At 30.2% G+C, this 25,131-nt stretch overlaps 2 protein-coding genes across 4 annotated transcripts in view; one reads left to right on the plus strand and one right to left on the minus strand.

Annotated features, from left to right (window-relative positions):
- The window catches only part of LOC126849138 (extracellular sulfatase SULF-1 homolog), a 64,911-nt gene that overhangs the window by 4,493 nt on the left and 35,287 nt on the right, over positions 1–25,131 (plus strand). The gene's annotated exons all lie outside the window — the stretch shown is intronic.
- The window catches only part of LOC126849255 (MRN complex-interacting protein), a 44,816-nt gene continuing 36,232 nt past the window's right edge, over positions 16,548–25,131 (minus strand). The window contains exon 4 of the mRNA XM_050590935.1: positions 16,548–17,019. Coding sequence (XP_050446892.1) covers positions 16,922–17,019 — 98 coding nt within the window. The 3' untranslated portion in view covers positions 16,548–16,921. The remainder of the gene's footprint in view (positions 17,020–25,131) is intronic.

Consider the following 25,131-nt stretch of genomic DNA (forward strand, 5'->3'; position numbering starts at 1 on the left):
TAATTTACGCATATATAATTTACTGATGCTTAATAACTTAAACCAGGTTTCTTGTCTCTTAAATCAGTTTAAAACAAGATTATGCATTTAATAGAATAAAGCAATCAGTTATCTATTATATTGCGCGATAATTCTCATGACATTTAAAAATAGATTAATCTTTAAGAAATTTCTTATCTTTTTATTTTTGAATGGAGAAATAGAAATTTTTATATATTATTCCATTTTTTTAATTTTATTATTATTATTTATTATTCCATTTTTTAGATATATTACCTATTTTGTTAAGTATTGTGACATTGTTATTTTTAAAATTTTATGCTGCTCTTTATGCAAACGCGTCAGTCACAAAAAGCATTTGAAGAGAGAGACACGTTCATACAATATAATTACACTATACAGTCTTTGAGTATAAAAGCGTAAATGTATTATATGATTTATGAAGTACTCAGAAACACGATGACAGTTTAAGATAAAAGCAACATATATATATACATATATATATATATATATATATATATATATATATATATATATATATATATACAGATTTTTCTCAATAATATTATTGCATAATATATTTTTTTTAATTTTGCATATTAAGTATGATTTTAATTATCTCTATCATATGACAATACTTGCAAGATATTTTAAAGATTACATAATTCTTAAAATGCTAAACAACTTTATTTAAGTTTATGTCGTTTTTTTCAATTATAGATTTCTAAGAAAATTTCAATTCAATTTTTAAAATCAATTGCAATATTGATAAATGAATACTGCAAAAGAAACGCTAGTAATTTGCGCAAAGGGTTATTATTCGATCTAGAAATAGAGAATAAATATCAAAGACTTTATTAATTATATATGTTTAAACGCAGCTACATATCGTTGATATCTATATTTCCATCTAATGCTTAATGACATAATTAATTTATTGTACACTCATACGTAGAAAAATTATCCCAAGTGTCTTTTTTCCCTAGAAATTTGTATAGAGTTCATTATTTATATAAATATTGAATTGATTACTGTTATAAACAATAAAATCATTATTTTTAATTTTGTCTTTATATAAAAAGAGAAAAATTGACAATCACACTTTCGATTTTCTTAATAGAATTCTTAAAGTATCCTTTTATTTTATTTAATTTTTTCATTATTTTCATGTTATTCTTTTTAATTATTAAAAATCAAAATACGAGATTTTCGTACGCGACACATTTGCGTAAAAAATGCAATTTTTTATAGTGATTATCTTGTGTTCGAAACGGTTAATTTCTTTTAAGTTATAGAAACAAATAGATATTATATTTATTAACGTATAGTTAAATTTTTTAATTTATTTTTGTTAAATGCAATTTGCAAGACAATTACTTTAATCACAAAAAAAAAACACATTTTTAATTACAATTGCATGAAATTGCTTATTGCTTTATTTTCTACATGAAAGTTATCAAGAAAAAAAATATCATATTACTATGGTTAAAAATATTTTTAAATTTGCTAATAAACATAATAAAATCTGTTTGTTCATATCTTATATATATATGGCGGAAAACTTTTGATGAACTCGCAACTGGTTTGCGTGTTTGAGAAACACGCGGAAACTTTGGTTGCCGGCGCGAAAGAGACGCCGTTAGGAAAGGAAGTTAGTAAAAAAATGATCGGGATAGAAAATTATTTAGCATATCATTTCGGAAAGGGCGAGAATAATTCTGTGACGCAAGTCAACGCAAATATAAGGGACTGAATAGAAATCATTATAAGAAGTTTCCCATCCGCGCTATTTGCGAGATTTGCGAGATTTGCTTCAAGAACGATTCACGAATTCGTCGATGCATTAAGTGAATAAACACCGTCGCGAAAGCTGTCTATGAGAGGCTTTTCAACGAATTATTTTCGTAAGAAGTCTTAATAGACTTTTCATCACATTACAGTGTGCTGGAAATGTAGCATACTAAAACTCATTAATAATAAAAGAGAAAAAGAGAGAGGGGAGGGGGGAGGGAAGAAAACGAGAAAAAAAAGAGATGTCTACTAAAGATCTATCGATTCAGAAGCTTGATCTTGATCTAAATTAATTTTAGAAAAATATAACTTATATAATTTATATACTATATTCAAAATTTTTGTCAATGTGATTTACATTCATTATTTCAGATCGTTTTTCTCGATTTCTGTTTGAGTAATAATTTTCTCAAGAAATTATCAATATTGGCAATATCGTTGATATTATATATTCGATAGATTTGAACTCTCATTAATGTTGCAGTGATGCAATATTAATACGGAAAGATGTAAAGATGTAAATATGGAATAAATCTATAAATTGAGGTCACACACGCGCGACATTTTGCAGTTCAAGATATCATGCTCGATTCAACATTGATATTCATTGTCGCGTGTGTTGATCGCATGTAAATATAGAATAAACGGTTATTTGTTGATATCTTAAGCATATCCTTGAACGTTTTCTATTTTAGTTTCAATAACCCAATTTTTCCATTAATCTATCACAAATGCTCATCATGATTTATATGCTTCAAGTATACATATAATATTTTGCATTTTGTATACATACGAATCATTCATTATCTATTTATCTATTATATAGATAAATAGATATTATTATAAAGTTATTAATCTCTGTATCTTTCTCTCCTTCTTTTTTCATTTGCATTTATATAATTTTGCCTACTATGATTTTATATTTAATTGATTTTTTATTTAATTTTGGTTATTTTGTAGTTTTTTTCTTGTCATATACATATTTACATATATGTATCCATAATATATATCTAATTATAGCTATTTTTTATGAAATACAGCGGTATTTATTAATTTGAACACGTAGCAATGCACAGAGATTAAAAAAAAACTTATTTAAATACACAAACAAGTTCAGATCATCATTAATGTCATTTCCGTCGCTCGATAATGAAATCCCATCGAATCTAGAATGCAGACATTTTACGCGATCTTTTTCATCCAAATTGCAAAATGTCACGAGCGAAAGCTCGATCTGTCAAACAGTAATAAAGACGGTGATAAATTTCATACGGAATATACATTTTTCATCTCTCTTTTCTCGACAAACGTACACCTATAAAATAACATAGTAGTTGATGAACTAGATAATTTTACAACTTAAAAATTTATTTAACGGAGAAAAATTGAGCATTTTGGACATATTTGTAAATCTACAGATTTATTTCTCCATCTTTTCATATGTATTTAATTATTTATCTATTTATTTAAATTTGCATGTATGTGACAAGCATAACATAAAGCTTTTCTATTCTTTTCTTTACACAATAGTAATCGCGATCGAATAATGTGAAAATTGATATCAGTTAAGAAATGTTTTTCGCGTTGACAGAAAAAATTATAGGATAAATACAAACTTCTCGTTGTTGTTCTTAGCTTCGGTAATATTGATTTACCTGATCAACAATAAGATTTTATGCTGCGGATCATCCATGTCCACGTAATACGTGTCTGATATTTTTTCTCGTTAGTTTGAAAATCTTTAATACTTTCCATACATTATCATATTAGAAATTCTTCGAAGTATATTATCCGTAATATAATCTGTAAAAATAATAAAATAAAATTTTCGTGATATAAAATGCATATCTTCTTAAATGAACATTGAATTGTATAAAATTTAAAACGTTTCAAGCATTACTATTTCTTGGATGATGAGAAAGATCACATGCAGCGTAGAATTATAAACGATCGAATGCGATGCTTCTTCTCATGCACCTTTCTGGTCGCAATAATTGGAGATTGAAAAAATGACCATGCAGTTCACACGTATCTTGAATGCTAATGCGAAATTCGATATGCTTCCCCACGCAGATTCGTTATGCTTCGCGTAGCTATATGTAACAATGTACAGCGGCACACTATAGGTGTTAGATTCCACTTGATGGTTCCCGTAGTCATAACTTGGAATCGGACCGCCCATAGTGGACCTATTGTGATACTCCGCCACTGAAGCGAATTTCGCTCTTTACAATATTCTCGAATTAGTATGCCGATTTAAGTGACAAATTATTAATGTAACAGTCGTCAATTTCACTCACGTGTAAAACGAGATCTGCTAATGTTAAATCGAATATTGTTAAATTTTTATGCCACTAAGATGTAAAAATGAATAATTTTATTTATCGTGACTATTTTCAGTATTGATGTAAAAAATAATTTATTAAATTAATATTATTATAAAAGATGTGTGACATAAAAATTTGAAATTTACACGCGTATTGACATAAAGAAAAATAATATGATAAATATAGATTTAAGTTTAAAATTTAAGGAATTAAAGTTTAATAATGTCTCTCGAAATATTCTCTGGTATGATCATTTCTGTCACGCGGAATTTAAAGAGACTTCGCGTGCTAGATTGTCGATCGTCGTAACTAATTGTCGGATCATAAATCATGGAATTTAAACTTCTTCGGATATCATGATTTATAATTTCACTAGTATACTAGTAGAATATACATTAATGACATAATGCATTAATCTTCCTCGAAAGGTTTTTTAATATAATGTGTAATTTTCTTTCTGCAATTATTTACTAATTTATTTATTTATTAATAAATTCAGTATCGTATCATACAATAGGTTAATTAATATTATTTCAGATCTTTTGTATACTGAATTATTTCATAGAATTTTAGATTTAAAAATTGAAATTACGGTACGTAGGTAAGCTCAAGAAAATAAAAATATAACAATGTTATGTTATTTAATTAAATATATATATTTAATTATATATATTATATATATTTAATTAAAATTTTTAATATTCTATTTAATATTGTTAAAAGAATTGTCATAACTTGATGATATGTGTATCCTCCAATAAAATATTTTTAACATTAAAAAAAAAGAGAGAGGGAGAGAGAGAAAGAAATTTTCAATATATTATATATTGAATTCTTTGAAAAAAAAATAGTATTTCTCTATAAGCGTGATAATTGTCTTGCTGGAACCGATTTATTATTCAATATGTCTATAATTAGATCTTTTGTTCGAAAGATATACACGTATTTCTACTATTGAGTACCCTATTATCGGACCGCACGCTGGTACGTTACAAGTTGGCGATCTTTTACAGCCTTCTAATATTTCTAACAAAGTATTTCCTCTACGTTGCAATTTATTGCATCGTTACAACGATTCGATACCGACACAGCATTCGAGAATGATATTTCACTTTTAGTTCAGAGATCAATTGTGTAATTATATAGATCACTCCTTTTTCTTTTTTATCTATTATTTTTACAGAGCGTTAAACCAATTCTCGCTTTTCGGTGGAAAAAAAAAGAGTTTTCGGGAGAAAAAATTAAACGTGAGATTGACATAAGAGTAAAGTGGTAAATCATTTAGTCTATTTGGCGCCTGCTTCTCATGCTTTTGAATGTTGATGTCTTAAGCACTTATAATCTGTAGACAAAATCATCGGTGCTTGACTCTCCTTTTGGCATCCCGGTTTCTTTCTCAGGTATCTGACACAAACGGTTACCACAGGCACATACATACAATAGGAGCATTTATATTGTCTCTAGATTAAGTCAAATAACAAATTAAACGATCGGTGTTATTCGGTTCTTTACATATATATGCACGAGATTCTCAACCAGGATCAGATTATATTGAGTAACAGTAGAATTTTTAATTTCATATTTATTTGAAGTTATTGCATTTACGGCAATTTTTGCTTAGCATTTTATTTTTTGAATCAAAATGTAGATTTTTTTAAAACTCATAAATAGACAATAGCAGGATTATAATAATGATAAGACACATTTTTATATACATATGTATATTGATATCCAATATTATCGTAACTATAAATTTCTTTTGCCTCTAATTAACTTTGAATTTATATTTATTTTATGAAAGATATTTAGTAAAAATATGAGTATTAAGGGGAGAAGGGTTCAAATACCTTAACGGATACAAGACATCGAAGTATAATCTCTTGCGGCAGGTGCCAAGAATTTCTCATCGTAGAAGTTTTATCTCAGAGATATTCGGCAAACCTGTCACGTAGTAGTTTCGAACGAAAACCGATCCGGAAAGTTTTCCAAGAGATTTACCCGGCGCTACCTTTATTGGTCGGGATACCTTTCTCGTGAATGGATTCGTTCAGGTAAAAACCCAGTATCGCAGTTTTGAATGATATGATATGAATGGAATTTGGGATGGAATTCATAGATGGAATTTCTTTTTCCTAAAAAGATTACATCGAAACGTCAATTATCCGATTTTATGCTTATGGAATGCCGTTTCGTTTTTTTTTTTTTGCATCTTATACTATATTATATCAGCTGTTATCGATGATGTATATTTTCTTCTATATAATTTTAATAGTCATTCTCATTTTTTCTCGACCGAAGTTCGCGATTTTCGTGCTCATCATTACTTTCGTCTCTCGTCATTAAGTTTAAAATTTTTTGCATGTTTTAATCGAATTATAATTTTTTTTTTTTTGATCGCTCGCATATTACAAGTTTTTTACATCCTAGTTTTCTCTGGTCCACTTGCTTAGATATTTCACGTTTCGTGCATTTGCGACTGCTCTGAGCTCGACACGATTCTTTATTTGTCATGCATATTGGTTCTCGTGACAGTAATAGAAGTTTGTTACACTGCATTCTAACACGTACAATGCACAATCGCGTGCAAAGTCGTTCACCTATCCGCGATATTGTTGATTTATGCGACGCTTTACGCATAAATCTTTTAGCGCATATCAACGAAATATAACGAAAGTGTAATAAAATGTTCGCGGGTTACAGTCTTATAATGTACTTTTTATAATGACTTTTTCTCAGTAATAACATGTTTATATATGAGAAATGTTGCATAAACATATAAAATATGTAGCAATGTACATAAAGCGCATGAGTGTACTAAAAAGGATATATGTATAAGGTAATTGACTGCGATAAAGATACGGCAGCACTCTAATACCGAGCACGAAATATCCGTCTGGAACTCTACAGTCATATATTTCTTCTTGGAGCAGGGGTCGGACGGTATGTTACGTCGTATGACTCAGAGAGAGTATTTGCAATGTCTAAGTCTTTTATGTCTTTTAAGTTTTTTTGTATGCTTTATGATTTTGTTACGATGCGATGTCTACGATGAAATTTCTTTCGATTGATGAGAGTTGAACGATGGACTCGCTACTAATTGTCGTTTTATGTTCAAAGATTATATTTTTTACATCTTGTTCTTTCAATTGCCGTTTATGTACCACGTAATATTTATAAAGAGAAGCATAAAACCGCATTTAAATTGATTGTGTAAATCTTCAGATGAGACGCGAATAAAGTTTAGCGCGCAAAAAATCAAGAGTGCGATGATATCATGCGTTGTTCTTGATTTCATCACCGTTACCGTGCTAGCGTATATATTTTTAACATTGGCTTTCTCTCTCTCTCTCTCTCTCTCTCTCTCTCTCTCTCTCTCTCTCTTTCTTTTATTAGGTTCAAATATATTCAAATTATATTCGCCAATTTTTTTCTGCATTATCATAGAAATTATTATTAACGATTTACAATATTAATGTATAATTAAATAATTTATGCGACGAAAGTCTGCTCGATACTCTGAACTCCTACAGCAAATGATGCATGCATATAGAGGCGCATAATAGCGCACTATCGCAGCGTCCCTTGTTAATATAGACTTATTGTTGAAAGTCTGACAATGAGAAGAAAAGGATATTACTACTTATCATGCGCCCTGCACGTGCGGCTTAAAGTAGCTTTTCTACATATCTAATCATTATACCCACACACACAAATGTAACTTGCTAGTGCCAGTGACGCAATTGTCACCCAAGATGTAGAACGCAAAAAGAAATATACAGGTGAAGGGAGGAAAATAAATATAAGTCGAAATAAGAATAATAATTTAAAAGAATAAAGGATAAAACAATCTAGAAACTATCGATCCTGAAAATTTGCTTAATATTATATAGCGGAATTATATTTTTAATTGGAATACGAAAAAGAAGGAAACGATAAAAAATATATTGAATAAAATATAATAGTATTGAAATAGTCGACAGATGATGAATAATCGAATACTTTATTATCAGACTATTGCCACAAATGATCATAATTAATTGCTGAATAAAGTCGAGCGAATTTTTGCTATTTATCAAACTGGATAGATTCTTCGCGCGTTAGTTTATCTTACGCTCAAGAAATCTTACCCCCAAAGAAATATATCTCTGGAAGTTATCTGCATAATTAATATGCAAGCAATTTATTAACGCATCAGTTTGACGACGAGCTAATCAATGCTGATGAGGCACCATGGATCGCATGCATAGTGTCTCTTCTCTTCCCTCTTTTTGCTTATACACGCTTATGTGCATGTGAACGCATCTAGACAGTCGGAGCGTTCACTGTCGCGATACAAGCTTCTGTAAAATTTATTGCTTCGACTGACTATCCCTTTGATTATCTAAAAAATGAAGCTCGTACTTACATGTGATCGCAATAAATTTTAATGGTAAACATACTATCGCGATTTATACATCATCCGATGAATGTTAAGTAAAATGAAATCATTCGTGAGCGAGAACAGATAATTTGCTTTTACTGGAAACATACATATATTAGATCGCATTTGCAAATTGACTCGCTCACGATTACATCTACACAGTTGCTATACGTATAAATCGATACAAATCTTAATCGCGCCTTTACACGTTTTTCTCATAAAGTATGCTTACTCATAAAGTATTGCACATAAGAAAATAGCTTATTGTTAGAGTAGAGTTATATTTCATATAAGGAAAAAGCATCGATTCCAGATATATTTAACTTGGCATTATAAATATTGATATAACATTTAAAACGTTGCATATAATGAGTAATAAGTTGAATCTTCTCATGTACTGATTACTAATTATATAATTTAAAAATATTAACATGAAATTGATCACTTGGCTAAAACAAATTTAAGAATGAAGTAATTATTCAGTTTTTTATTATCAATATTGAATAATGCAATTGATAAAAGTTCTATTATCTCCATTTATCATGTTTATATAATAATATATATTACGTGTTTTTTATTTATAAATAACTCGAATTTTCAAATTTATAAATAATTCGATATAAGATACAAACATTATATTATCAGTGTGAATTCTACCAAATAAAATTAATCGATCTAAATAAATCTAACAGCTGCTAATATATGTAATATATATTTATGTATAATATATATTTTGATTAATTTAAATCACTGATTAATTTAATCACACGAATATTCTATTAGTGCAATTCGGTAAGATATGAAATATCGTTATATACAAGAGATGATAAACTCGAAAATAGCGATCTTTTCATTTTGTTATTAATAAGTGCTAATTAATTCAGATTAATAGATATGCATATAATATTTAATGACTGACAAAACAATGTTACTGTAACAATTGATGCTTTGGTATTCTAATATTTATTTAAATTATTACATATTATCATATGAGCATGGATACTATTTTCTTCTATGTAAAATACAGATCAATTATCTATAATGCAATTATTTTGCAAACGTGGAAATTTATGCTACGCTTCAAAGACTGCATCCACATATTCAGAATATCATTGCCATAAAATACCGTCTTTGCACGAGTACATTCAGGCTATTAACTTCGTACCGATAAAATAGTCTTCTAGTCTTCTATTATAACAGCATGAAACGTTTCGTACCAAGAATTTATAAATAGCTTGCTGAGTTAAGTTCTAGATCTGAAATTAACTTTCCGTATCGTGCGTATTAAGCTCGCGCATAAATTTATTTTGGAAAATTTCATGAAAGCGTCGCGTTTTGAAGGGAAATTTATATAACATCATCAATGACAAAACAATATTTTATTCGATTTTCCTTCTTAATTTACACCACGTGCTGAAAGTTGAATTTCCATGACTGTATGTTTTGTCATCCATAACCAGCACACATTTCGTTATCTGTTCTGAACTTTGTCGCGGAAATGACGTTAATATTATACGACAAATTAAGTAAAATTAATATTACACAACATTTCGATCGATTGATATTCTGCTTGCTGATAAACTGTTGCAGCTGTGCATATCATGACTGTGTTTAAATAACAATGATTCATTTAAGTAATCTTGACTTCTCATGTTGACTTAGAAAGCTCGAAATTAAAAAAACTGAAGAAACGAATATTAATCTTGCTATAAATGTATTCTCATGCTCCATAATCTTGATGTATGATTTAATTTTATGATTATTATATTATGTAGGTGAGTAAATTTTTTTTCTAAAAAATTCATATAAAATAAATAAATTATTAATAATAATCCAATGTTATATAGCAAAAGTTTAATTAATGAATATATATATATATATATATATATATATATATATAATATAATATAATCGGGGAAACTGAAAGATTGAGCATCCCTGCTTTTGGTGCGTATCTTCCTTCGACGAGAACCGCCACCCTTCCCGTTGTATTCACCATTGTGTGAGCACAATGTTTATCGAACCAGTCGTCGTGCATCGTGTCCCGAGGAAAATCACGGAGGGGCCAATGTCCAGTCTGTGGAGTAAAGGACGAGAGAATATTGTCCGACCATATGTTACCGAAACGTTGGTCAGCTGTTTGTGACGGTCGCGGACAGCAGGGGCTATAACATACACCGATTGACCATTTATCAATCGTCGTATCGGGTTTATCAAGTTCCGATCGATACGACGTATCTCGGTTCGTTTGAACAGAAAACATAACAACGACTGCCAGGCAGATGGACATTATTATAGTTCTCGGGAAATAACTCGCGTATCGATATAATCGAGCATCGAGAGGGAATAAACGATTCCATTCGCGTATCAGTCTCGTATAGTTTGTGCACGATGACCAGTACAAAATCTCACACTTATTATATTAAATAATAAGATGATATTTATCATGCCTAATCATATGTACGATTATTATCGTCGAAATTGCCAGCGGTATCCGAATTAGAGAGAGATTTCATCGATAAAAAAATTGACATAGAGTAAAGTAGTCAAGATAAGCCATATGAAATTTAGAGTTCTCAAGTGTGGTATTTGTAGTCTGACACACGATTTCCCATGTAACTTATATAAAATACAAACGAGATATTATATAGATGGTTAATTTTAATCATGTATACCGTTTGAACATTGGAAAGAAAAAAAAAAAATAATAAAATCGTAGCGCTCATCTCGTGAAGCGCGCAGCGATCCGTGTCGGACGTGACGCATTTTGCCGCGCAACGTGATTTATGGTGGAGTCATCTGTATGTGTTTTGAATGGCTCATTTGAAAATTACACGCCATTCTCGCGTCACGTTGATACCGACTACTCGGACGTCTTGGAAGCCCTCGCGTGACCCGGCGCGTAACTCCACCGCCGAACTTTACATCAGCCTACATCAGTTTACATGACGCGCCATATACGCAACCAAACGCAGCCAAAAGCTCCCGATGCGAAACGCCACCGCAAAGCCGTCACTCAACAGCACGATTTTCGGCTAAAATCCGTGATTCAGCATTCTAGCCGCGCACGTTTCTCTCACGTTTTTAATCTTTCTTCGACTCGTGTACTTCAGAAACTAAAAATGGTTAGTAATTTTGTGCTCTCCATATAGTAATTATTTCGAACGAGTTCATAAAGATATATATTTTTACTTTTTAAATAGAGAACATTAATACGCATTACGTTAATGATGTCGGATATAATACAAGATACATAATGAATGAGTCATTTCTATTCGCTATTTAAGAATATTTCTCAACAATCTATACTTTATAAAACGATAGTGATTAATAAGAATTTCAAATAAACAGCATTATATGAGACCTGAATATTTTAAAATTATAATCTGTATTTTTTATAAATAAATTACGTAGAGTACAAAGCAACGCGCGAAATCAGATGTATCGATTTTTATCATAATTTTATATATAATATGTATATTTTTTTAACATTTAAAAATGTTTAGCCGTATTTTACCTACGCTTATAAATAGTTACAATTTATTAGATTATATTAACATAATTTTTATTAAAAAATGATTTGTAATTAAAGTCATTAAATAGAATGACTCATTCTTGACCTATGACCTATAGTATGTCGATTCTGCATTGTTGGCAAAAAGTCAAGATAAAAGGATAAGTATTCGAGTAACCTCGTTTTCATATCGAGAAAGAAAAAACGTGTCTTCGTGCAAATCCGTTAACGAGAAGCCTTATTGAGCTTGGCGAAGTGTCAACAAAAGTATAAGAAGTCGATTGTCGCTCGAGTCATTTCCAAACACGGAACAACTGCCGCTTCCGATGATTAATAGTTAGACGATAGGAATATGTAATGCTTCTCATATTTCACCGATTACATATCTATAATTACATCGTTGCTATCATATATAAATACGTAAAAGATTGCTGATTATGCAATCTTAAGCTGACAGTCCGTAAGAGTATTAAAATCTCATTGCATGTCGGAATTTTAAAGACCATTATGAATACTCTGACCTCGCGCACTGTATATTCTACGCTGTATAATACTACTTTACGTGCACAGTATTTATCTTTCAGATTTACATATCTTATGCATATAAAAATATTTTTTCTAAATGAAAGTACATGAAAATTTTTGTGGAATTTGTGCAACATTTATTTCTCGCGTAATATTTATGTCTGATGAAATAAATAATTATATTAATACTTTGAAACATGCGGATTAACGTCGCTTTATGGAGATCAAGTGGAAAATTATATTATATATTCATTAATATAAATTTCACTGTACTAACGTGTCATTAAAGTTCTGATAATCATCCATCAATTATATCATAGTAAATTTTATCCTGACTGCGACACGGTATATAATTTCTACCGTCAGCATATGATTTGGAGCTTATGATTTACTAATATAATATTTGTATCGATAAGATAATCCACAAGAAAACGTGATTGATGACGGACGTGCCGTATATTGCTCGCGAAATTTAAAATGCAGAAAATGATTACATGCATGAATTAATTTCATTCTTGGACCCGAGATGAATCGTTAAAGATTTTTAATATTACTGAAAATGACGAAGTTACTTATTATCTCAAAATTACTTCATAGGCGGACTTCTGATAGATTCGGCACGGTGATTCAAGCACATTCCTGTGTCCACGTAAACATGTTGGTGCGTTCTGATGCACCAACATTTTCAGATAGAAAGATAAATATTTCCAAGTTACTTTAGAATCATCGTATTCTATCATTTATCTTCCTTCCTTCTCGTTCCTTATTTTTTATTTTTCATATTATTTATAATTTTTTACACGTCACCTTAATTGATATATTATCAACTCATTTATGATTTGTGATTTGTTGATGCTTTATTACCACAGCATCATAATTTAATATAAGCATCTTAAGATAGTCGAGCAAATATGCGGTGAGTATATATTTGCACAATGAAATCGAGAGAGATAAACACGCAATAAAAGTTCCTAGCGAAGGATTCTTAACAAGATTTTATACTACTTATCTCAGCAAGGAAATGTTATTATGTTTACGTAAATATTTATATTGGAGGACCGTGTCAATAACTTCAGCGCCAGTCGGTGCATATTGGCGAGAAAGATAAGCTAACGATAGAAGAAACGTGCGTGAAATGGACAGAGAAAGAATAGAAAAAAAAAACTGTTTGATGCTCATCATGTAAGCGGAGAAAAGAATTTTCTTAGTACTTGCAAACTTTCACAGAATATTCTAGCGGTTTGATATCTCATCCGAAAGTTCAGACATTGAAAAGAATTCCGATAAATAAACATTAGACGAGGTACTTCGCGTCTTCGTTATGCTCCTTCGAGATGAAACGGCTGAATGCTATTTTGAAAGAGTCGCTCGATTCATTTCATGTTTGATTGAAATACGAAAAATGTTCAACGTGTTGTAAAGTACGAATGATCTTTCTCGCTTATTATTGTAGTATTTCGAATATTATATCGTTTTGACAATGTATACACGAACAAAATCTTTCTGCCCTCAAATTACTCTGCCGTCATTACTTGTCCGAATTATCTCTATTTGTAACTGCGTATATGCATACATATACATTTATGAAATGTCAATGTCTGCTAATATAATTTCATACGTCTATATAAAAATGGGTTTGTATTATATATTAAAAGGCAAATAATAATCAAATTTTATATACATATATACATCTATAATTTTATGTTTAGATTCTTTAAATTTTTCCTAAAATCGCGATGATTGATTTATCTACAATGCATTCGCTCACGCATATATACATACGAATGTTGATCCATTTGAGAAGAATTTTATAATAGTTTATATAAAACTTTAATATTTTTAAAATGTTTTTATAATACTTTAAGTTTATAATATTTAAGTTTAATACTTAATAAATTTTTAAACGATTAATTGTTTATTAATTTAATAGCTTTAATGAATTTTCTAAACAATAAAATATAATAGAGAGATTACATAGATATCGCGTGCGGAAGTAATAAATCTTTAAAACACGCCTGATCGAGAATAACAATGTACACTTTATTACCGCAACCGTATTATACGAAATAAGGAATGACACAACGTTATTTACTTTATTTTTTCTAGGCGAAAGGTTATTGTAGGCCGTAAGACATTTGTACGGAATGATGTTTCGCCCGGAGCAGACTTTAAATGTTTCTCACTTATCCGCTTTTTACCATGCTATTCACTCCTCGCGATTCTCTACAAGAATAAAATGCGCTGAAATCCAGTTACACGACTGTGACCCGAATATTCTTAATTCTTTTATTTTAGTTTAAATGTCTTTTAGCTGACCAATGACACGAACAATACTTTAGACGTTTATGATTGTGTAAAATAAAGATGGGTAAATTAGAACACATCAGTTTTTAAACATAAATGTGATTCCCGCGATTCTTACAAAGTAAAAGTTTTCCTGAAAAATAAAATCCTTCTTTCCTATTAAATAATGTTTCTCATATTTAATAAATCAATACAATAGATAGAATATCTTATTTTTTATTAATTATTTAATTATCAAATAAGCTAGCAAATAAAGCTAAAATAATTTGTTAAATAGTAATATAGCACAAAAATATAAGATAAAAGAATAAGAATTTTGTATTTTTCATAGAGAAGTTCTAAGAGTTTTCTTTAAGATATCTTTAATGTATCTTTAATATATATATATATATATATATATATATATATATATATATATATGTGTGTGTGTGTGTGTGTGTGTGTGTGTGTGTGTGTGTGTGTGTGTGTGTGTGTCATTTTTTAAAAATTCGATATAAGGAGAGTAAGACAAAATTTAATAGAAATAGCTTCCTCTCGTTTATTTGCTTAAATAATGGGAAAGAAATGAATATTTTTCCGCGCGATTTACATTTCATTCTATTATATGTATTATATTTACAAAATATAAATATCATAATATGTACATATTTATTTTCATAATTTATCAATACATGTGCGCTTCTCTATACCAAATTTTATATGTAGTTTTATTTTATTTGATAAATATGTTTGATAATGCAGTTGTTGTTGATTTTACTTTATAAATTATGTGCATCGACAGTAAAATTTGAAAATGGTACTTTGGAGAATGTTTGGAAATGTATTGCTACCGACCAATAATCCCGCTTAAGTATACAAACAAAAAAGTGTCTTTCGTAGGTCCTGCATAGCATCGTGATCAACTGCAGTAACCGCCCGGAAAATGGAGAACCTGAGTTCGAGTCCAGAGTCAGCTGCCTTTACTTCCAACGTTTGTCACGCTCATAATTCTATAAGTATTCTATACTACTAATTTATGTTTCTTTCAGTTTAGGGGGGAAAAAGGAACTTGTGAAAATCCTCTCTCCCCCACGCTATCAAAAATTATAACATCTAACTAAAGTTATAGTTACAGACAGCAGTCGCCAGGACCGCTATCTGAGGGGACGGCCTCTTTGATCACCGTAAACCCCAGATGTCTAATGTAATATGACTACTATGTCTAATACTAGCTATATTTATACTAGTTATTTATATTTTTGCTTTCGGGAAAGCAATTCTGTCAATCTCCATCTATTAGGTGAAAGTGGATTTAATTACACATCTACATACACACACATATACATTAGTAAACACATCTTATCATTATGTTTCACCTTATATATAATAATACAATGACATGTTTCTTTCTGTTCTCTCAGGATTGATTTAGTCGAATCTTACTTTCGTTTGAATATAAATTATATTTTTATTTTACGATGTGTTTTAATTTTTCAGCAAAATTCAATTTTTTTAAACAATATCAGTACATTATTATTGAATATACAGTTACAGACAGTCTCATCAACAGTTATAGATGTATTGTAAGTGTATAGTACAATGTGTAAATTAATGAAATTTCATTGAAAAAAAATCACTAAATGTTATTTTGACCATTGATATTAAAAAAAAAATTTATCTTACATATTATATAAAGATAAATTCATAGCAATATATATGATTAAAGAAATATCTGAATTCAACTTATAATCTTGATAATTTTTTGTGAACTTATCATTATATAAGAATAGATGCAACTATTGTTCTGTATTTGATGATTGACAATAGAGAAATTCAGACAATAAAAAAAGGAGAGAAAATTTAATGGCAAATTGTATTTCTTGAATTTAAAAATTATAAATTAAATAAAATTTTTCCTAATTTAATTTTTCCATGAAAGCATTATCTTATCGTTCGCCGATTTTGCGTGTCAATTAAAGCCGACATTAGGACGGGCGGTTCGATCAGCTTGGCCGTCGCGATAGAAACGATTTCGTGCGAAATTAGACACGTCGGAATCAATTACGCGCTTTTAAAATAATTTACTTTTGAGCGCTCGCTGGACGTACGAACTTTCGGCATGAAGTATCCATTTGTCTCGCTGTGTGGTCGACTGGAACCTGTCCGGATATAAAAGACAACGTTTCGTTAGTTATTTTGAATGTTTTTTAACGTCGATCCTCTTTTGAATGATCTTTTGAAATTGATTTTTTGCTCGGGAAGTCTATGATAAGTATTGCCTGGCTAAATACTAATAAAAGAAATGAATTGTGCTGTGTTTATAAATATATCAAACTCGATAACAAATCTGAAATTACGAGCATGTAATCGAACACGTTATATATTTATTATTTTAATTTAATATTGAAAAAAAATAAAGGCATTCAAAATTTTTTGTATATCAAATCAATCGCGATAATTTACGATCTTAATTTTTGTAATTGATTTTTGTAACTTCGAAATTATTATATTGGTAACAAAATATCGAGACGCCAATAATTTTCTAATTATAATCAACTAAAAATCAATTTCATCCTTCAGTTAATTTGATTGGGATCTTAATTTTAATTTAATATATCAAATATTGATAAACATTACAATTGAGTTTAATGATTATACACGTCTTCTCTATATTTTGAATTTTTTCTTTAAACTTTTCTACATTATTACGAACATTTAACAGTACAATTATGGTCAAAATGAAAGCATCCTGTTAAGTCTTTCATATCTTACAATCAATGATTATACTGTCAAAAAAAATATAAATAAATTGATACATAATGTAACTTAAATGTCCCGCATCGAGTTACATCGTTTTACCGAGTTAAAAGGAGTTAAGGAAGACATAAATATTGGGATTGAACTGGTAACTCGTGAGAAAGTTTTATGCTCTCAAATATCGGCATCAACTGCAGAATGCATGCCAGAGCTCTTCATACGCGGTTTAACGGGCAATTCCTTATAAACAACATTGTGCAGAGTTCCGAGAATGACGATACTAAACGTTTTGTCACGTGCGCGCAATGATAATTATAGTGCCGATTCATTGTCGTGAGAATGATGAGTGAGATTAGACTATTCTCATCTATAGTTTATATCTTATTTATGTTAATACACCTATTTTTTCTCGGATTTGCATCTAATAAGAATAAATTATCTGCAAATAGAGAAACCCGTAAATAATCTTATGATTTACATAATTTATGAGTTAAGTTAGCGCGCAGTTTGTGCTTCGTACATCATAAGGAATGAAAGCAATGTAACATTTATAGAAAATTATCATCTAGGAAAAATGTGTGATAAAAATCAGATATTTTATTGATCTGAATTTATGATAAATATATTATAATGACCACAAAATAGATATGCAATCGATTGCAAAAAAAGTATAAATTATATAAAACAAAAATATAAATTTATTTTAAAAAATTTTAAAATTTAAATGTTATGTTTTACATTAAATATCTTAATTATTTGCAAGAAATACGATAATCTTCAAATTGAATCTATTATATATTAAAAATTAAGAAACTAAATATTTTTACAATTTTTATAACCGAAAATATATTTGATTAAAGTCATATAGAAATTTTATAATATTAATAAATAGCACAACAAGAAAAAACATGATGCGTAACTGTGTAACCTGATCGTACAAGAAAATGCAAAAAATAGAAATCCAATTAAGATTCCTTGGCGCTATTCAGTAAAATCACATTAGTCAAAGATAGACGTGTATAATTCGCTTCGGCATTTATCTGATAATTATGCGTGGACCCTCGTAATTTATAACAAGATATGAAAATCGCGAATTACCAATGTATATGAACTTTCACGATAGCCATAACATTTTGCCATCCGTTTACCATATACAACTGTAGGAAAATTACATGATCATACGATAACTTGTCATATCAAGGACGCATGAACAACAACGATTAATCGTTGGCATAAAAATCGTTTGCTCTCTCTATCTCTACAAACAGACTTATAAATATTAGAAATATTTGCCACAATTATCACAATCGCTATTGCTATGCAACTAAGTTACAAGACACTTGATCTTGTATTGACACACATTCAGCATTAAATATCACCGTGTAATTTTCATAATTTTATATAATATAATATAAAGCAACGTTTATATAAGAGATAATTTTGCTTTTACACAAAGAGATTATACGAGATATCTTCCGATCAATAATTTTATATCTATCTTCTTATACAAAATTAATTTATCTATGATCTTATTTTTTTATTTTGAATCTCTTTTAAAATGAAAGATAAAACTACAAATGTTGAATATCTGTTGCTATTTTTAAATGTACAAAGTTACTATGTTCTTATCATAGCTTCATTTATGACATATCACTATAATGATTTAAAATAAAAAAATAACTTTCGTTTTAAAGCGTGATATTTTTATAATAGCATACTAGAATAAAAAATGAGACTTTATTCTTTTATCTTTATTGCTTTACTTTCATTATTTTCACGTGAATCAGCAAGAGATACACAAAAATTATTTTTTTCTCTATTCTTCATTAGCGGCTCGTTTAATCGCCGAGAAGATATATTCGCATTTATCATTTTTTTGCGTCGAATGCGTTACGCGAAATCGAAGAAATTGCGGATTATGCATGTCCGCTAAGCAAATACGGAGATAAGATTTCCGAGGAATAATATCAGCAATGTACGAGAATGTTCACGAACGTGCATGCCTCATTATAATGATAGTCACCTACAACGAAAAATGCATTCCCTCGGTACTAACTTACAGCGATTCCAATTGCGACCATAAGGAGGAGGCGCGCAGGACTCATGCGAGCGGAAAAGTGACTTAAGTGGATAGCAATTGCTTTAATTGCGGACGGGAATTTTGCCAGTCGGACGGTACACGATAGCTCGCGATTATTATCACGCGATTAACCAGTCGTGCCGCCTCGAGCTTCCCGTTTCCCGCGATATGTACATTTCGAGCGGGTGTGCACTATAATTTCGTAGTACGAGATGAGATAATCGCAAAGAGAAAAATTCCCTTAATTGCGTGATGATTGTCGATCTCGGATGAAAAGTGAGAATATTTGTCAGCTTGTTTCGGTGATTTACGCGAGTGAATAATTATCATTGTTAGTATAAAGGCAGCATATAATGATTATGGGATTAATTTCTTGGATTTTTCCTCTGATATACGATGTGCAGGAAACAATGAATCAGTGCCAATTGTTTCTGAGAAGTAAAAATATAAACATATTAGTAAAAAATAGCGACTATTTTTTAAATGAAATATAATGACATTGTTTAATTAATGTAGTAAATCGCATTTTAATCATCTCAAATTAATATATAATATATTGCGCTAAAGAAATTATTACTTAATATGTGACAGAATTAGTATAATTTTTGTTTGTTAGCTCAATTTTCAGTTCTTAATAAATAATTATAAGATAACTTCAATACACTTTGGCGCAAAAAAAAGCTTTAATGTTTTACCCTTTTTTTAAAGAAAAAAACGCGTTTTCAAATTACTTTAATACAAATAACGGTTCGTGTATAACTCGCTAGAAATAAATACTGGCGGTCAACATTTTATTGCAAGTGAAGAAACATAAATGGCATTTAATATATCTCGACTCAAATAAGGAAAGCAATTAACGAGTGGCGGCGCTTAGACCATTATCTGTAACAGATTTAAGAAAAAGATTTTAAGAAAAAGAGTCTTAAGAATTGGCTGTAACAGCCACTCTTTTTCTTAAAATTTTATTATATTTTATTTTATTTTATTTTATTAATTTTGTGATAGTTTCCTGAAATTTGTTTCATTTTATTGCTCTATGTGGCATCAGGAATATTTTGCAGAACATTTAAAAAAGGCGCGATTTCGAATTTTAATTTTATCAACCCTTGATGGAGCAGTCTCCGTGTCGTTACATCGGATCAAAGCTCAAACGAACTGACAGCTGAACTATGTACGGTTCATTAAGAACGGCCGTACCATAGGCAATCAAGAATGTAGCTGTGATGAAAATAAAAGTTTATTCAATCACAAATATCACGGTGTGAATTGATCAATCATTGACGACGAAATCAGCGGATTGTTGACTATTATTTGCTAAGGGAAAAACATATATAAAATTGAGCGAGGAAGTAAAGAAACCGACAAGAAGACGAGGATTTTGCATGATAATTATATGTATAAATCGAAGTAAACGGTTTTTCATATCGAGACTTTTTGCTCCAATGGATTTAATTTCTCGACCGAGATCTAGCAATTAGCTGAACACGAATGAATGCGTCAATTATTTTTTTTTTTTTTTATAAGGTTTCCCGCTTGATCGTAGCACTCGTGAAATACGACTTTCTATTAAATTATATCGAGTTATTTTTATCTAGGCATTTGATTTTCTTTTTTACACATTTATTTTATGATGTTTTTATTAAAAAACAGATTGGTGCTAATACTTATTTCTCTGTTTATTGTAATATAAAATTTTTAACGTTAAAATCGCCTGATAAAATAACTGCGATAAAAACAAGTCGTCATTACCGTTTTTACATCATGTTTGTAGGTGAATATTGTGAGAAAATATTATGACCGCAGACCGCTGCATTAACTAAAGTGCACAAGTTATCGCCAGTGCTGACATAGCATTAATGTTCGTGGCGTGTCATTTCCCGTTTAAGATTTTCTAAAACTTCTATCCTTTCTCGGATATCCGATTTAATTAACATGAATCGTTTTCAATATTTCGTATGAATGTTTTACTCAGGATTATTACGGTAATAACTACTTTTTTATAGCGTCGATAAATTTTATGCAATGATTACATGGCAATTAAACGTCCAAACAACTAACATAAGTAAGATTGCAACCATTAAATTTGTAAAAACAAATTTCCATACACTTTTATGATATTACGAACAATCAATGTTCGATCATATTTTTATGATTTAATAACAAATTCTACGAAGTACTCATGCCTTATTTATCACGATACAAACGCACTTATCTAAATTATATAATTACATAATTAATATTATATAATCGTCTGATCTCTCTCTCTCTCTCAATTTCAGTGTTGCCATTATTCAATAATTCAAAAGATATAAGATGTGCGATTTGTAAAAACATTATTATTGCAAACACACATTCCAAAAAAAATGAGGCAAACTTGACACCTGAGATTTCGATTTTGTAATTGTCAGCACATTAGGCACGTGTTTCTTTCGGTATCGTTTGCGTTATCATTTTGATTATTCATTTCCTGTTTTAGCGTTTCTATTGACAGCATTAAAAAATTCTATCAAATTAAATCTGTGATTGAATCTGAAACTATGTTGAAATTGTAATTTGAATAATGTGCAGAAAACAAATATAATACAGTTTTAGAAAATTATTTATCATCATCATTTTTTTTGTAAATTTAAACGTTGCAATGTTATTTAATTAACGGGAGACATAATTATTGCATAAAAATTATCGAAGCTATAAAAATAAAACTCGCAAACGGTTGGAGATGATATATATAAATAATTATAAAATCTTTTCACGACAGTTATAATCACGCGAGCATATGTCGATAAATCAACGTTAATATTTCATCATTTGACATCCTTTTATAAAACGCTTTTATTATGCACTTTTATATATGCAAATGATTCTCTTTTTTATATGCATTATAACAAAATATTAATTAAAAAAAATTTATATATTGTCAAATAGAAATCAAATACATGCAGAAAAAGTGTGATAAATTAGAGACTAGAAGCAGATATATCTTAAAAATATTTTAGAATTGCAATTTCATCAAATATAATAATTATTACGTTTTAAAATATAACGATAAAACAACGCGCAAAATATATCATAATGATTTATCATTATAATGGATTTTTAGTTCGAAATATCGACGGTTAGAATTACGATTCATAGATTTGCATATACATGCGCCAAACGTTTTTATTGAAACGCATTTTGTCTTTGCGGAAATGACGCTTCGAAGATCGTTAATGGTTAACGGTTAAAGCTGCTTCGCTGATGCGCATATTCATACGTTAATGTCGACTCGACAATGAAAGAGCGAAGAAGCATTTCGCGATATATGTACACATATATACATATACATAAGCGATTTGAAGAGCATACCACATCGCGTGGGCTGATAAAGCCGACGCCGCCAAGCAGTCTGGCATTCTCCGTGTCCCTCCCCCTCCCCCACTCCCCCCTCTCTCGTGCTCTGGCGTTTCCCTACGAGAGTCACTTTTATCTCTCTATCTCTCCACTCTACTCGTCTGCGGATACTGTTTTTTCCCCGTTTTACGTCATCTTCTCAGATACGATGCGCTAGAAACGCGATGTTGCATATTCGCGCTTATATCCCGCCTTCATCATTAATTACACGTGATCGATTATTTATTACCTTACCGCATCAAGACTCTTATCAAACGTCGCGTCGAATTTTCTATATCTGCTGTCCAATCCTTTCATGTGATAAATTTGCGTTTTCGATCGATTAAAATAATACAAAATGTGTATGTTCCGTTAAAAGATTAAACTTTGTGTATTAAAGATATTTCTTCCTCTTATGATTCTAAAATATCTAATCTTGCAATGTCAATCATTTTTGTAATAGTAAAATTTTAAAACGAGTATATTATAATATGAATATAATAGTACCATAATGAACAAAACCAAAATAATTTTTTTTATCTATAAGTTTATTTTCATAATCATATATATACATTGAAAATAGAAATTTTGTTATTTCCTTAATTAAATTCATTTAAAAGATATTTTTAAAGCTGCAATAATGTATGAAGATGCATTTACATTTCTTTGTTTCTTTAATGGAATAATTTCAGAATTTTGTGAAATAATCTATTATTGATAATAAAATATAAATTTGATTGTAATTTATTATAATACCATCCATATTTATAAAACTGTACAGAGAAAGAAATAATTCCCAAATTTTAATAAATGTTATAAATGTATCTCGTAAAGATAACGCGAGTGTTACTCTCACGCGAAATTTCAAAACTTTGGAAATTATCATTCGACTCACGGACGAACGCGCCGCGGAATCATTGGGTCGTTAAACTGACTGATAAAACTGTCACGAGAGATATTTCGGTGTATGCTCTTTCTGTCCTTCTCATTCTTGTACCTCGTAATTTCTAAACTTATCTTATTCGTGGCCCTTGATGTTCGTTGCAGGAAGTGGGAGTGAGGGATGGACTATTCTTTTCTCCTTTCCCCATTCCCTTCCTTTTATCACATTCTTCTCGCGAGCGAAGCGCGTTCATTCATTCGAGGTTCTCGAGATCCCATGCGGGGATCCAGCGATACGATCTTCATCTCTCTCGTAGCTGTCGAGGCGGGTTGTGCTCTCTCGGGAAGAGATCTTTCCCTCGAAATCTCTGATCTCTCGACCGAACAATAACCACCCACACGTCGTCGCGGCATCGTGTACATACGCAGAGCCCTCATCGTTCCTCATTTTCACGCCTCGCGGACAGCTTCGTCTCGGCATGGCTTTGACGCGTCTTTTATCCTCGCGTTTCGCTCTTTATCATCGCCCGCGATTTCCGTCTTATTGTATTGATGAAGGAAAGTTGTTGTCAACGATGTCCAGAAACATAGACGATCACAAATTGCCTCGAGAGCAATATCTTCAATCGAGATTAGGGTCAACGATTGTCAGCTCTTCATGATATTAGTGGAACAATTTGTTGCACTCATAACGCATTTAATAATGAAACGTAAGGAAAGGGAACATAGTGTCTAATTAAAATCAGAAAATTAAAAATTTATCAATAAATTTTTGAAAATAAATAGTATTTTCTTTAAGCTTATATAAATTTCTCTCTCTCTCTCTCTCTCTCTCTCTTTCTAAGTACTGAGAAATTTATTATCGAAAGTTTAACGTGTTACCTCGACCAATTGATTAACTAAAAGTCTTAATTTAGAGAATACTCTATACGTGTGACTTTAAATTCCTCGCACAATACTTTCAAATTTACTATATAGCATACAAACATTCCAGTAGGTGCTGATAGTTTTTGCATTCTTGTTTTTTACGATTCGTTTCTTATCACTAGCGCATATCATTTAACACGAATGATACAAAACGATCGAGACATGAAAATGTAAACAATATATGTATATCACGTCTGACCGATTCGTATAATTAGTCGACGAAATGTATGTTATCAAAGCGGACGCAGGAAGC

Source organism: Cataglyphis hispanica, chromosome 4 (genome assembly GCF_021464435.1).
Source record: "Cataglyphis hispanica isolate Lineage 1 chromosome 4, ULB_Chis1_1.0, whole genome shotgun sequence".
Lineage (NCBI taxonomy): Eukaryota > Metazoa > Arthropoda > Insecta > Hymenoptera > Formicidae > Cataglyphis > Cataglyphis hispanica.